General features: G+C 31.3%; 1 protein-coding gene across 1 annotated transcript in view; it reads left to right on the top strand.

Moving 5' to 3' along the window:
- LOC107447278 (nose resistant to fluoxetine protein 6-like) overlaps positions 1-13,025 on the top strand; it is a 57,045-nt gene that overhangs the window by 38,094 nt on the left and 5,926 nt on the right. The window contains exons 7-11 of the mRNA XM_087163408.1: positions 152-232; positions 3,287-3,455; positions 4,619-4,698; positions 8,369-8,491; positions 12,005-12,122. Coding sequence (XP_087019534.1) covers positions 152-232; positions 3,287-3,455; positions 4,619-4,698; positions 8,369-8,491; positions 12,005-12,122 — 571 coding nt within the window. The remainder of the gene's footprint in view (positions 1-151; positions 233-3,286; positions 3,456-4,618; positions 4,699-8,368; positions 8,492-12,004; positions 12,123-13,025) is intronic.

The raw sequence follows: 13,025 nt of genomic DNA, 5'->3' as shown, positions 1-13,025 counted from the left end.
TTGAAAACATTTCGGGAAACACTCAGTATTTTCTAAGTTTTCATTCCAAGATTAAAATTTGTTTTTAACCAAATTTTCGATATTTAATAAATTAATAAATATACCATATGGAACATTTGAAATATTGTACTTTATTTTTTCTCTTATTAAGCTCAGTTCTTCTCTCATATATTTGCGTAAGAATGAAAGGAAATATCAATATACCATCACTCTTCATGAAGAGGTATCTCAGGTAATTTACTTCTGTGAAAAATCAGTCCGAGTGCGCTCCATTGCCGGGATCAGCTATTTCTTCTCCAAGCGATTATTAGATAAAATAACTTTTATGCCTAAATGGTTGAAGGTCTTGGAGCTCACCATCAACAACAATGATTTCACAAGCTTCATTGATGGGACAACATATGTCCCGCCTTAAGCCCAAAGCATCTGAACCCCGGGACAGGGTATGTCCCGGCCGGAACTCTAGAGTCAATAACTCATTTTTATTGACATTTTACTTAACATTTTGATCATTATTTTAGGCAACGTTTTTTTTATTAACATTTTCATGTATATTTTCGTTAACATTTTTATTAATATATTTATTTATAAACACTTTTCGGAATTAACAGTTACTCGTATAAAATAAGAGCGATAAAAAATTGAAAGTTAGTGGAAGAACAGGAGTATCTAAAGTTTGTGTTTCTTGAGGGCGTCGTAGGGCTGGAAACAGTTCTTGCATAGGGCTGCGTTGCAAGAGGTGCATACTATATTCGAGCTTGCGTCTTTCTTCATTTTTGCGCACCATGCACATCTTCTGCTCGTTTTTCCCTCAATCGGGAAATGATTTCCAACATTGAAAAGTCTCGATGTTGATGATTTCGTTTTGGAGGAAGAGGGCCTTTGCTTATTGACTTCCTGGCTTGCATTTCCAAATGTCAGGAGACTTTCAGCAACAGCAACGAGGAATGGTAATATGGGACGTCTTCGTTCAGTAACGTCTTGATGAACAACCTGTGCATTAACAATCGAGGTCATGAGTAATCTGTATAATACCTTTTTCCACCATTTGTTGGATTTACGACTCAGTGATTTCAGTATCAGAAGAGTCACTAATATAAGCGAGCTGTCTTAGCTTGTTATCAGGGTAAATTCTCTTTTGGCTCATTTTGAACCTTCATCACTTTTTTTTTTACTTTGCTTGCAGAAATTGGGCACCTGTACCGGTCAGCGGCCCCTATCCCATACATCTAGAATTTTACTAAGAATTTGAAGTTATATCATTTTGAATATAGCAGTCGTTGTGGTAGCTAATACACGACCCTTCATCACAAAAAGGAGTCTTCGAATTAGCCTTCGAATTATTTAGAAATAGTGGTGGCTAAAAACCTAATAAATTGAGTTTATTAAACCAAAAATCGAAACTAATAAACTACCACTCGAAAATATTTATTGGCTTAGCGAAGCAAGTTGGTATTTGTGCGTCGCTTGCTTCACCATAATGATGCATAACACAAAATGTTTTCATACACTTTATATTATTTTATGATGTATGGGTTAGGGGCCGCTGCGCTGCCCAGGCACCCAGTTTGTTTTAAATAAAGAGAAAAAAAGCAAAACGTCGCTTGCTTGATTAGATCGGGAATGATTGACATGAGAAATTAATGGACTCAGAACAAGGAGACGGCCTTAAAATCAGTTTGGAGGTCAAAGTGGGCGTTATTTTCTGTACTAGATATTTTTCAGTAACTGGGACATATGTTGTCCCAGCCGTAATATCAAAAAATTTCATGACTGGGACAGCACAAGTCCCGTCCGGTGCGAAAGGGTTAAAATGTTTAAACTGGTTCAAAAAAAATGTTATCCCATACAATATAATTATATTGACACGTTGAATGCCACGCTAATTTTGCATGACTTGCCCGTCTGGCCAAACGATAAGTAACTATGTACTAAATTTTCAAATTTGAATAGTTTTGCTAATTTGTTAAAATTTTAGCATAACATATTAGTTTGAAGTGGTACAAAAGTTCCGAAGATTTTAGAAATAGTGAAGGATAAAAATCTACTAAATTGAATTTATTAAATCAAAAGTCACCATTAATAAACTATGACTTGAAAATATTTATTCGCTGTCCGGAAAAATTTGGCATCTCTGTATACATAAATAAAACTATTTTTATGTGTTCTATATTGCATTAATTTCTTCAAACCATTTTTGTAACGATAATAATGTTAAAAAAATTAGAAATTTACTGGAATAATGTGTTTCTAATAATCTTGGCTTCGCCGGTCACCGGTGACCCCCGTGGTGCTACGAATAAACTCAGTGCCGGTCACCGATGACCCCCATGGCATTCAACGTGCTAACTTATTGCCAACAGAAAAAGTATGGAAAGTGAAAAAAACTGGAAGTAAAACTATTACATTTCTAGCATATTTTAGAGAGGAATAAAATGTCCGTGATTACTATGATTTATTAAAGTTGTAACATACATGGATTAAAATGTTATGTAGAGTGTCTGCCGTTTTAAACAAAAATCTTGCAAATTATCACTTATTTTAAAAAACTAATTCAAGAATTGTATTTTAAAAAATAGTTCAGCTTAATCCTAAAATTAATGGAATTCGGAACATGGTATTAGCAGAGTTGCTACGGGCGACTGAAATCGGAAACTGTGGTGACTAATAAAATTCAAAACTTCATTAAAATACATTAAAGCGCATTCACTAATAAAATACATTTAAGCAACTTTTTCTAACTCAGTATTAGCAGTTTACTAGTTTAAGACGACGATCTTGTATTTGACAAGGACCCATCCGTGACAGCAGTTACTAAACTTCTTAATCTGTAACTTGCCCTAGGTTCGTTCGTTCGTTGTCTTAGAACTGGGCATCTGAGGCCTAAATGGCCCTTATCCCATTCATCATGAAATATCCCAAAAGGACATACATAAAAAAGTTGTATTGGTGGATTGGAAAAGGCTGATCAAAGGACAGCGACACACAAGCCCACCAGATACTTTCTGAGAAAAAAAGGAGAGCGCGGGGAAAAAGGGGAACTGAACAAATTACAAAAAAACTTGTAGGGACGATATATGAGTGCGATCAGAATTTTAGCGTATGACACGATGTCGCAATTGCATTGTCAATAGCGATGTCAAAAACAAAGAAACTCAAATTCTTACTACAATATTTTAATAGCTAAATGTAAAAAAGATGACATAAATAAAGTTTTGAGGAGAGAAAAAAAATCTGATATTTTTGTGTAAAAACTAATTTTTTATTCGATGTTCTGTCTCCATAGGCTGACCCCAACAATGATGCTAGTTGTAGCTTTCTTTGCAATTATCGGACGTTTTGGATCTGGACCTCTGTGGAAAGAAATCATTGTTGATTCATTGAGCAAGAACTGCTTAGAAAGAGGATGGATGAATTTGTTTTACGTTAACAACATTTTTTTCTCTCCAAAAATGGTCAGTTTTAAAGATTCTAGGTATACTTTCTTGTCAAGTTGTACAGCATTGTACTTCTAAATTCGTGTCCTTACACGCTCTATGCGCCTCTATGAAAATTGATTTCAGAAATGCTTTGTCTGACAGGAACAGTGGTCGGAAAAACTACTTTATTTTTGCAGTTCAGTACATCTACTTTATTACAAATGTAGTTTACCACAGCTACAAATGCTATTTTTTAAATGTAGAGACTACAAACTACTTTTGAAATATAGTTACTACTCCACTACTACCACTGAAAAACAAGAAATGCTCCCTCTGCCTTAAATTTGCTCGGTTTCACCAAGCAGGCTTGCTAGTTTGGCAAGCGACATTAGAAACAACAACAACTAAAATTTGTAAGAGTAGTCTCAAGGTAGGCAAAATTTCCGAACTTGCAGTGTTCTTGCTGGAACCTGCACTTTATCTCTTGAGGTGTCTTTTATGAGGACGAGACCTAAACTTGTGCCATAATATCCCATTTTAGGGTGAGGGGGTAAATGATAGCGTATTTCAGCTAGAGCTTTTAATTTCTCAAGTTTAAGTATCTTTAATTTATGAATTTTATTTAGTTTATCTGGTGTTTAGATCATTTTTTTAAATATTTTTTTATTTAGTTTACTATTAAACCCTCTAGGTTTCTCTCTAATTTCTTTTTAAACCCTCAAGAGGTCCCTCGAGTTTACTATTAAATCCTCTAGGAATCCCTCCTGTTTACTGTTGTTAAAACGGTTTGATGCTTATGCAAGTATTAGTTTAAATTACATAAATTGTACCATGCGAGTTATAAGCTGTCCAATGGTGATATTATAATTATGCATCGAACTGTTTCATGGTTCCATCCACTAGTTGGAACATTAATTGCGAAACTGAGATGTTCTTTAAGACAGAAAATATAGATGGCAAGCTCGTTAGTAGATGATGGTAAGCGCGTAAGACAGCTCGATGATGATACGTTCGAGTACCTGTGCTTGAATAAGTGCACATTACGTTGTGTCTGTGCGTCATTTGCGTTTTCTTTTATCTGTAAATATATCATCTATGTATTCGTTCATTAAAAGAACCCATTATTAAAATAGAGTGTAATACTAGCAAATCTCTAATGTGAATATTTTACATGAATATCATTTAATTATTTCTTTTAGTGCTTAGCATGGACTTGGTATATATCTGCAGACACCCAAATATTTTTAGTGAGTTTATATATCTGCACCATCATGAGAAGGTAGGTTGTGCTGCTTAGTAAAATAAAAATAATAAAATAAAAATGTTGTTATACTAATATCCTACTCTTATATTTAACTTTAGAGAAATAGTCTATCTGCTATTGCCACTAATTCTTGACAGTTATGATGCATATTTACCAGACAGAAATTTCTCTAGTAAATTTATAGGTTGTATTTAAAAAAAACATTAGTTAAAGATGGTTACTTTTCCCCAAAAAAAGATGATAATAAAATATTCTTACTACCGCTTTATATCTTTTTCAGATATGCAGCATTTTCAAAACGTTGATTAAATACTGTTTCCTCCAATTTCTAAGGAAGAACTATTCCATTATTCCATTCCATTATTTTCTAAGGAAGAACTATTTCTATATGCATTTTTATTATATTCTTCGTTTAAAAAATGAATGAAAAAGAATCTTGATCACAAAAACAATTGAAACTTAGTTTTGAAACTTCATGTCAATGTTCTTGTCCTGGCAACATTTTTGAATAGTTGTATTTGCTATAACTCCTTTCCTCTCGCTCTCGTAAAAATTTGGGGCTGAGCTTCAGTCTTCTATTTCTCGTGCCCGTGATATTTCCTGGCAAAAGCATTTCAAAAGCATTTTATCAAAAATGTTTAAAAATATCTCCATATCTTGCGCCCGGAATTTTTTTATTTCTTAATTAAATATCCCATAATATGTATGGAGTTTCAAATTTCAATTTAAAAAAAACCCAAAGCACAAAAATGAATACATATATTATGCATGCACCTTTTTTTGATATATATATATATTGAATAAATAAAACATGCCTTCTTATGACCGTTTTCATAAAAATAATAAAACTGTTAAGGGGTAATAATATTTGCTATAATTTACTACCTATAGTGCGAATTCTGATAGGTGCCTCTAAATGTAGAGCAAGGCTGAAAGCCTATATATACCAAGACGAAATAGAGCAAAAACTGGTATGAAAGACTTTTTTCGAGTAAAATTACCATTTTGTAACTACCGAGATTTTTTATAAATTATAGCATATATATAAAATTGCCTTTTTCCCGCTTAAAGTAGATATTGTTGAACAGTCTGAAAAATATAAAAGATTTACTCCTTCCGAAAACAAGTGAAAACTTAAATGGTTTAACTACCAGTTCGATTTAACTGTCAGACTTTCACGTACGGGTGGGTGGCCAAAAAAATGTGAAGAATATTTGTTGGCTTTAAATAGCTTACACATAGGAAAATATAACTTAAATTTCGTTACCACTAGATCATATTTTTTTTCTCTCCAAAGTTGAGCAAGCTGGCATCGCTGTAGACGTGATAAAGGTAAAATTGATACACTTACGGTTATGCTTGCATTAATTTTAAAAATCATACAACAATAAACGCTCTTGGTTTATATTTTTATCTATGGATATCTCACTATCATTTAGTAAATAGACTAAAAATGTTACATAGCTCTTTATTCAAGTTAATGAAGTACAGATGTTGGACAAAATAATGAAAACACTTCGATTACAATCTTCTCTAGGCACAAAATGTTTACGCAGATTTTTCCAGGCAAACCTGTTGGCACAATTAGAAAGATCATGCTTGAAACTTTTATGTTATTGTTACTATTATGTATTGTTACCCATACTAAATTCGAAACTTCCAAAATGAGTTGTTGTCATATTTTAAACTTTATAAGAGATGCCAACTTGCTCTGCTTTGTAAAATAGTATTTTCTAATAGTAGGAAAATTTAAGTTACATTTAATTTTGTATTTTTCTCCACTAAATATCAAAAATTATAAGCATCAATTTACTGGTTACTCTAGTAAATAGTAGGCGTAACTATCTTTCTTTAACGAATTTTACTATACAATATGCTACCATTTTATTAAAACAATTCCATAAAGCGGAGCGGTTGGCATACTTGCTTTATTAACAAACATTGGATTATCTCGCAGATTTTGAAATTTATACAAGAATGATTTTAAATTTATAGGGGTAATTATGAAAAAACGCTTTTAACTTTCTGTGCTCATGTTTGATCGATTCAAATTTTGTATGGATGAAGAGAACACCATTTCTAAAAACTTCAATCACGATTTTTTAAGTAGTGACAACACCCCCATGTAAAGTCTACGAAAACATTTGCTGTGAAAAGTTGGATACCTAGATTAAGTAGCGACGCACCGCCATTTTGTTGACTGCAACTCTCTTGTGACTGCAACTTTAAATGTAGAAATACGGAGTTTCTATTCTTAAACGCCACTTTTTATTGATTAATATTTTTGTATTCTTGAAGATGACTTAAATATTTACTATTTATTCTTTTAATTCTTTTTTCTCTCAAATTTTATATTTTATTTTTATTCCATTCGAAGAAAATAATACCTCATCTCTAAGTAAAAACTTACTCTTTTCGTCTTTTATAATCTGTTACAACTTTTTTCCTCGTAACTTTTAAAAATTTTTTGCAGCCTATATAATAATAAATATTAGTAATAATAAATAATATATATGAATAGATATTTTAAATAAAACATCTGCTGTTCAAAATAATTTCTGCACAAAAGTAATTTTTTTAAAAAATCATTTCAAAAAGTTTTTATATGTGTCGTGAAAAAAATGCAGTTAAATGTACTTAGATATAATAAAAAATAATAAATTTTTTCAGATACTTTCAAAAATAGGGCATGAGATAAAACAGTCAGTTAGTAAATGGAAGTTTTGTAACGTTTAATAATAAAATAGAAGGGTTTTGTTTTGTTCAATAATAAATATTTCTTTATAAAAATTTATTGAACTTTTAATTTTTATTAATTATATCAAATTTACTTTGCACTGTAACAAAATTTTGCAATTATGTATAAATATTTAAAGTAATAAAAATTAAAGAAACTAAGATCTCAAATAGGAAATATATCCTTTTATTAAAACGTAGACATTTTAAATTTAATCAGTTGAAAAATATGTGATATGTCCCATTAGTTTACTTTTAATTCTGGCAAACAAAGCATTCGAATATTTAAAATGCTTTTAAAATCTTTTTTTTCTTTTTTTGAAGATTTGTTTTGAAGATTTGAATTTGTTAAATCTGTAATTAGAAAAAAAAAGCAAAATATATTTGCTTTGCTTATTTAATAAATAACGTCATGTAAAATTTTAAACTAATGAGTCAATAAATTTATTTTAAACTAACCTCAGATAATCAGCTGATTTAGTTTTGAATCCATTTTTTCTCTGACAATTCTATGCAGCCGCACTTTCCGTCGTTTTATAACGCGATTGCCAACAGGTTAACGTAATAATTTAAAGCCTAAATTTGACTTATTATAACACCCAAATGCACAACAACCTATCATTATTAATTTAAAAGTATGAATCAAAGAAAGTCAAAAATAACAGATCGGGCATAATGGTACTTTGCAGTTCAAACTGGTCAGAAATATGGCTACTGATTACCCATGTGATCGGCGGCAGCCAATCTGAATCGAAAGAGTCCCAATGGTCGTGGGGGAAAAGAGTGACGCAATTTAAGCCTAATCCAGAGATTTAGTGAAAAGAGAGATTGTTTGCATAGAGTCAGCATAGAATTGTTTCCATATTTTTGTCCAGCCCCTGAAATTTTTACTCCTATGTTATGTTTAAATGAAAAAAGAGTATTATTATTTTTTTAATAATTATTGCAGATGGCCAGGAAGAGGATTATTCTTAGCTGGATTGGTAATAGTTATGGGTGTTTTCCTATCAGCATGCTCTCATCTATATTACAAGCTTCCTCCAACTTATCTTCTTAACTATTTGAATCGCGAGTAAGTCATTTAGTGTTAAATTTCTGAAATATTTAACTTTATAGGTTTCTCATGTATATTAAAAGCTTCCTCCACCTTACCTTCTTTCCTATTTGCATTTCGAGTAAAAATAAGCATATTCCATCCCACCCTCAATTGGGTATTCGGATTTGACAATTAGCTGTCACGAAAGCAACCCGTACAACTCGAAGGCCAAGCAATTTGCGGACACAAGGCAAGGCTCCGAGCCACGCATGACAAAAGAGCACCTTACTCGAGTCCGAAAGCAAGGAAAACAAAATTACAGAGACTGAACCTTTGAAGTTTTAAGGCAGCTAGTCCGAACCCCACAGAGAGGCAGCACCAAACCCTCTGCAGGCGCAGACAAAACTGGGCTGTCAGCAGGAGGACAGCCATCTCCTAGCGGTACGTTGAGCAGCCTTCCGATTGGAAGGCTTCAAGCAAATATATAAATATGAAAAAATATATAATTCAAAAGGTTGGAGTACACAGCAGATTGAGTGGCGCCATAAGGCTTACAACTGAAAGATGTATTAGATTAACTCTAATAATCGTTTCTCTATTGGATTCCTTGAACATCTCTCCTTTGTGATATGCAGTTTATGCTGAGAGCACTGTGGCCAGTCCGCAGATTTGAGTCGAACTTTGCGTTCGTCTCACAGCAGTTGACACACTTAGGTTAACTTCTACAGGCATCAGCATGATGACCAGCTTCATCACAATTAGAGCCAAGATTCGTTGTGGCTGCAGTCTCTGGCCATGTGTCCGAGTCGGTCATACTTACTCGGTTACACGAGTCGGTGAGTGGTCTTAAATACTCCTTCACTTTCATATCCATTCAATGTTGATACCTTCTTGTTTTAGCAGTCTCTTGAATCTCATTGGCTGCTGCATAGTAACGACCCCCTTTTTTCTTTTATAGGAAAGGAGATGTTAAATTCTCCCTCCTTCAAATCATCGTTATTCTCTCTTAGGCTTCTGGAGAGGCTTTTTACGAACGAACATACATACATTGTCTGTACAATGTGAACGATTTGTACGAACATACATACATTGTCTGTACAATGTATGTCCTATGCATGTATGTGCAATTTATTTATGAACAGTACAATATATGTATACATGTACAATAAAAGTATATCTGTAGGATGTACAATATATGTATGTATACATGTACATGATATGCATGTCCAGTGTATTTATGTACATGTACATAATATGTTCATGCTCAATGTATGTATCCAAATATGCATAATACATTTGTGTACGATTGTACGAACATTGGACGTATCTATATTTTACATATTTGCATACATACATTCGACATGCATATATTGTACAAATGTACATACATTCGACATGCATAACGTATGGACATACACACATTTGCGATGCATATATTGGACAGATGTATATACATATAGTGTACAGATGTATATTCATATAATGCACATATGATGTAATGAACATACAATGTACATATGTGTGAACATATACAGTACATATGTGCATAAATATATTGTACAAATTTTACATGTGTACATGCATCTTATCCCAATCTATGCATATGTGCAATGTATATATGTCCAATGAATGTATCCACACATGTACAATGCACGTATGTTCCATGTATGCATATCCATATCCCTATGTACTATATATGCAAGTACAATGCATGAATGTATGTAAATATATTGTACATGCATACATACATTACACGTATACATATGTGTATATTACATTTACGTCTAAATATGTGTTACATTGTATAATGCAATAAATAAAATGCATGTAAGTTAACTTATAATGACTCAAGCAAGTTAAATGACAAAATCAAACGATATTTAAATTTAGTTTTCAGCTTTAATTGTTCTATATCATTTTAAAATTCTTTGAATAAAAAATTATTTTCAGGAATTTTCGTAAAATGTTTGACAATACTGATTTATTTTTTATAACATAATGCATGGTTCATAGAAATTTTTTAAATGGCAAAAAAGCGATACATTTTATGTGTGGAAATAATATTTAGATATTTAAAATAAGATTATCATTTGCTTTCGAAAAAATATGAAGTCGAGTTTTATATGCCTTAGAATAAATTTTAAAACAAACTTTAATAATATTACTTATATAAAAAAAATTTATGTATGCACAATGTATGTGTATATTGTAATTACATATATTTAAATGTACGCATGCATTTATACATTGCTTGTAATTATTTACATATATACGTTGTATAATACATACGTTGCGTGCACAAACCATATATCTATGTACATATAAATGTACATATAAATGTACATGAATGCATGTATGCATTTTATTTACGCAACTATGTGCATATACTGTACCGTTAAACAACATTCTTGCACATTGTACTTAAATACGTACAATTTTATATACATACGTACGTTGTATATACGTGCTATTATCGTAAATTTATACAATGTATGTACTTAACTACATAAAAGCATGCAAACGTATAATCATTATTTTCATATGCGTTCATACATATATTGTCTATGTCTACAACAATACAAAACATTGCATTTTTTACAAACTAACATAACATGTGTCATAAATGCATAATTATATGCACTAAGCATATACGTATTACATTAAGTATATTGCAATATAATTATGTATATTGTACGTACATATATATATATATATATATATATATATATATATATATATATATATATATATATATATATATATATATATATATATATATATATATATATATATATATATATATAGGAATCACAAATTGAACGTTCATGCATGCGTGCATTTATTCTATGAACATTAAAATATGTAAACCCATACATACTTACATAATGAATTCGCATATAGTATACAATCGTAATAACTTGTAATCGTATAGTTTGATTACAAGCAATCACAATTACTTGTAATCACGATTACATGTAATCAATATTTTGATTACTTGCAATCGTAATTACTCGTAATTGTTTTTGTTGTGATTACTTGTAATCGCAATTACTTGGAATCATGATTACAGTTGTAATCAAAATTTTGGGGAATTGTAATCAAGATTACAAGTAATTGATTTCTGTGATCAATTATTGTAATCACTATTACAAGTAATTGATTACTGTAATCGACTATGCAATCAGTTACTTTTTTGACCAACTCTGATACAGAAAGGACTGGAACACTATAAAAACTGGTGAATGCGTCCTCTGTTTTACAGGGAGGACGTATTCCATCCATCCATTCGCAGATCATAATTTTGACCTAAACTAAAGCACGATCAATTTCCGATCCAGTACCTTCAAAGGTACTGATTTGTTATGGAAACTAGGAAAACTTTGTGACCCCGACAGATTTAGAGTGCTCCTATCACCACTTATGTTAATGCGACGGTTAAATATCTCTGAATTTGTAACATCTCTTACGGTCGATGCTTTTTTTTTCAATTTTTAAATACAGTAATTATAAATAATAATTATAAATAATAAATACAGTATAATTTTACAGTGATTGGTTTTTTTATCTTGCCAAAGGATACACCCCAGCTCATTTTCACATCCCTGTTAGTGCTGTTGGATTAATTGTTGGTTACATCTTGGCGACAAAAAGAGGCCACATACCAAAAGTATTTTTTCTTGTTTATTTTACAATTTTTTTCAGTGTATCAAAAACATTTTGCTTTCATTCTTGATTATTTTGACGTTTTAGTACAGAAGGTGTGTACATGAATATAGGAGAAAAAAAATCATATCAATAATTTTTTAGACAAATTTCTTAAGTGTTCTTGGATCACTATTTAAATTTTAAAAAAACGCAAAGTATACAGTTTTTCAAGATATTTTTCTTTAAAAATTAAATTATAATTCAATTTTTGCTAAGTATATTAGTTATCTTTAAATGTAAACTATTTCGCCTCTATTACTATTGTAAAATTAGAATATACTCAATTAATTCAATAATATTTATTTAACTTCTTAGTTAAAGGTAAAAGTAAAATTACCTTACCTGTATTTTCTTTTGACGCTTCTTCAAGTTTCTATTTCTCAGGGAGAAGACGGAACGCTGTTCTTTCGCTTTAAAAGATCGCAACTCTTGAAAAAATGATGTCATTATTGAAAATAAACAAGGTCTTCCATTGAAGGAATTTATTCCTGGCCATTTTTTGAAAACACTTAATATTTAAACAGAAGCGTTACAGACAAGATTAAACGAAACATTAATATTTGAAAATGAACAGAACATTTCAACCTCTTCACTCAGAGGTGCTGCTTTTTTTTTCAAACGAAGTTAAGTCTCAGTTACGGTTAAATTTTAAAGTCAGATAGTTCCTCGGAGTTTCTCGACAGCTATGCTTTAATTGGTTTCAGAGTTCTTCGAACTTTCATGCATGTAGAGTATAATGAAACAAAACAAATAAACAGAGACGTATGATTGCAGTGCGTTAACACTTAATGTTTAAAAACCCAGAATTGAATTTACTAGTGTTTCTTCCTTTAAAGACACGTTTGAATAGTACGATCAATTTTTA

This window comes from Parasteatoda tepidariorum, chromosome 5, assembly GCF_982258835.1.
Source record: "Parasteatoda tepidariorum strain Cologne lab strain chromosome 5, Ptep-v5.0, whole genome shotgun sequence".
In the NCBI taxonomy this organism is placed as follows: Eukaryota; Metazoa; Arthropoda; class Arachnida; order Araneae; family Theridiidae; genus Parasteatoda; species Parasteatoda tepidariorum.
Note: the sequence above shows the minus strand (reverse complement) of the source record. Positions and strands in the feature narration are given on the sequence as shown.